The sequence below is a fragment of the Cyphomyrmex costatus genome, unplaced genomic scaffold (assembly GCF_001594065.2).
Source record: "Cyphomyrmex costatus isolate MS0001 unplaced genomic scaffold, Ccosl1.0 C2244687, whole genome shotgun sequence".
Classification (NCBI taxonomy): domain Eukaryota; kingdom Metazoa; phylum Arthropoda; class Insecta; order Hymenoptera; family Formicidae; genus Cyphomyrmex; species Cyphomyrmex costatus.
In genome coordinates, this window is record NW_017273970.1 from 1 (window position 1) to 780 (window position 780).

Here is a 780-nt window from a genome sequence, read left to right on the forward strand (position 1 = left end):
TTTCTCCTTTGCTCTTCATTATTCCAAGAACACTGTGTAGAATACCGGGAGGAACTTTAAAATTCGCGGTCCAATCTCTTAATACTGTCTCGCATGGGAGAGGAATATGAATAACCTCACGTAGATATTTATATGCTAGTCCACTTTTGGCTCGTAAAGCTAATGCCGATGAAATGTCTTCTGCAGACCACCTAATCCGCGCTCGGTTCTCCGACAGCAGGACTTTTATTTGGCCCGGGGTAAACACCTTGCCAAGAATTCTTTTCACGGTATTCTTTTCATGATTTTCAGCATCCCTTTTCATATCCAGGCATCGTTTTTCAGCTCTTTTTTTTTCTCTTTCCAGGCCCAAAATTTGGTTCAAAAGATTTTCTTCGTTTTTCTTCATTCCTGTCAATTGTTCGTCTTTTTCGCGAATTTCCATAAGCAGGTTTACGTGCATTTCAATTTCCATTTTTTCTCGAATCTCTCTTTCTTCTTTTATTTTCTTATTTTCTGCCTGAAGCTCCAACATTTCTTTTGCAAGTTGTTCATTTAATTCTGTCAATCGCCTGAGCTCTTCGTTCTCTTTCGGTACATTTTCGACCTGACTTGAACCAGAACAAGTTTCCACACCTCTGAAAAAAATAATAAATGCATATTTACAATTATCGGTGTCCAAATGACAAATTCTTAGGCCAGTTAAATATACGTACATTGTAGACAAGCAAGGTGTGTCTGTTAATCCACTGCTTGTTACACCCTTGTTCGTCATTTCGATGTTCGAAACATTGCTTCCTT

General features: G+C 38.6%; 1 protein-coding gene across 1 annotated transcript; it reads right to left on the reverse strand.

Moving 5' to 3' along the window:
* Positions 1-12: 12 nt before the first annotated feature.
* LOC108783259 (uncharacterized) lies at positions 13-773 on the reverse strand (the record flags this gene model as incomplete). The annotated part of the gene is made up of 2 exons (XM_018551828.1): positions 696-773; positions 13-617 (listed from the first exon to the last, which is right to left on the reverse strand). Coding segments are annotated over exons 1-2 (664 nt in total), but the record flags the coding sequence as incomplete, so codon positions are not given.
* Between the last annotated feature and the right edge of the window lie 7 nt (positions 774-780).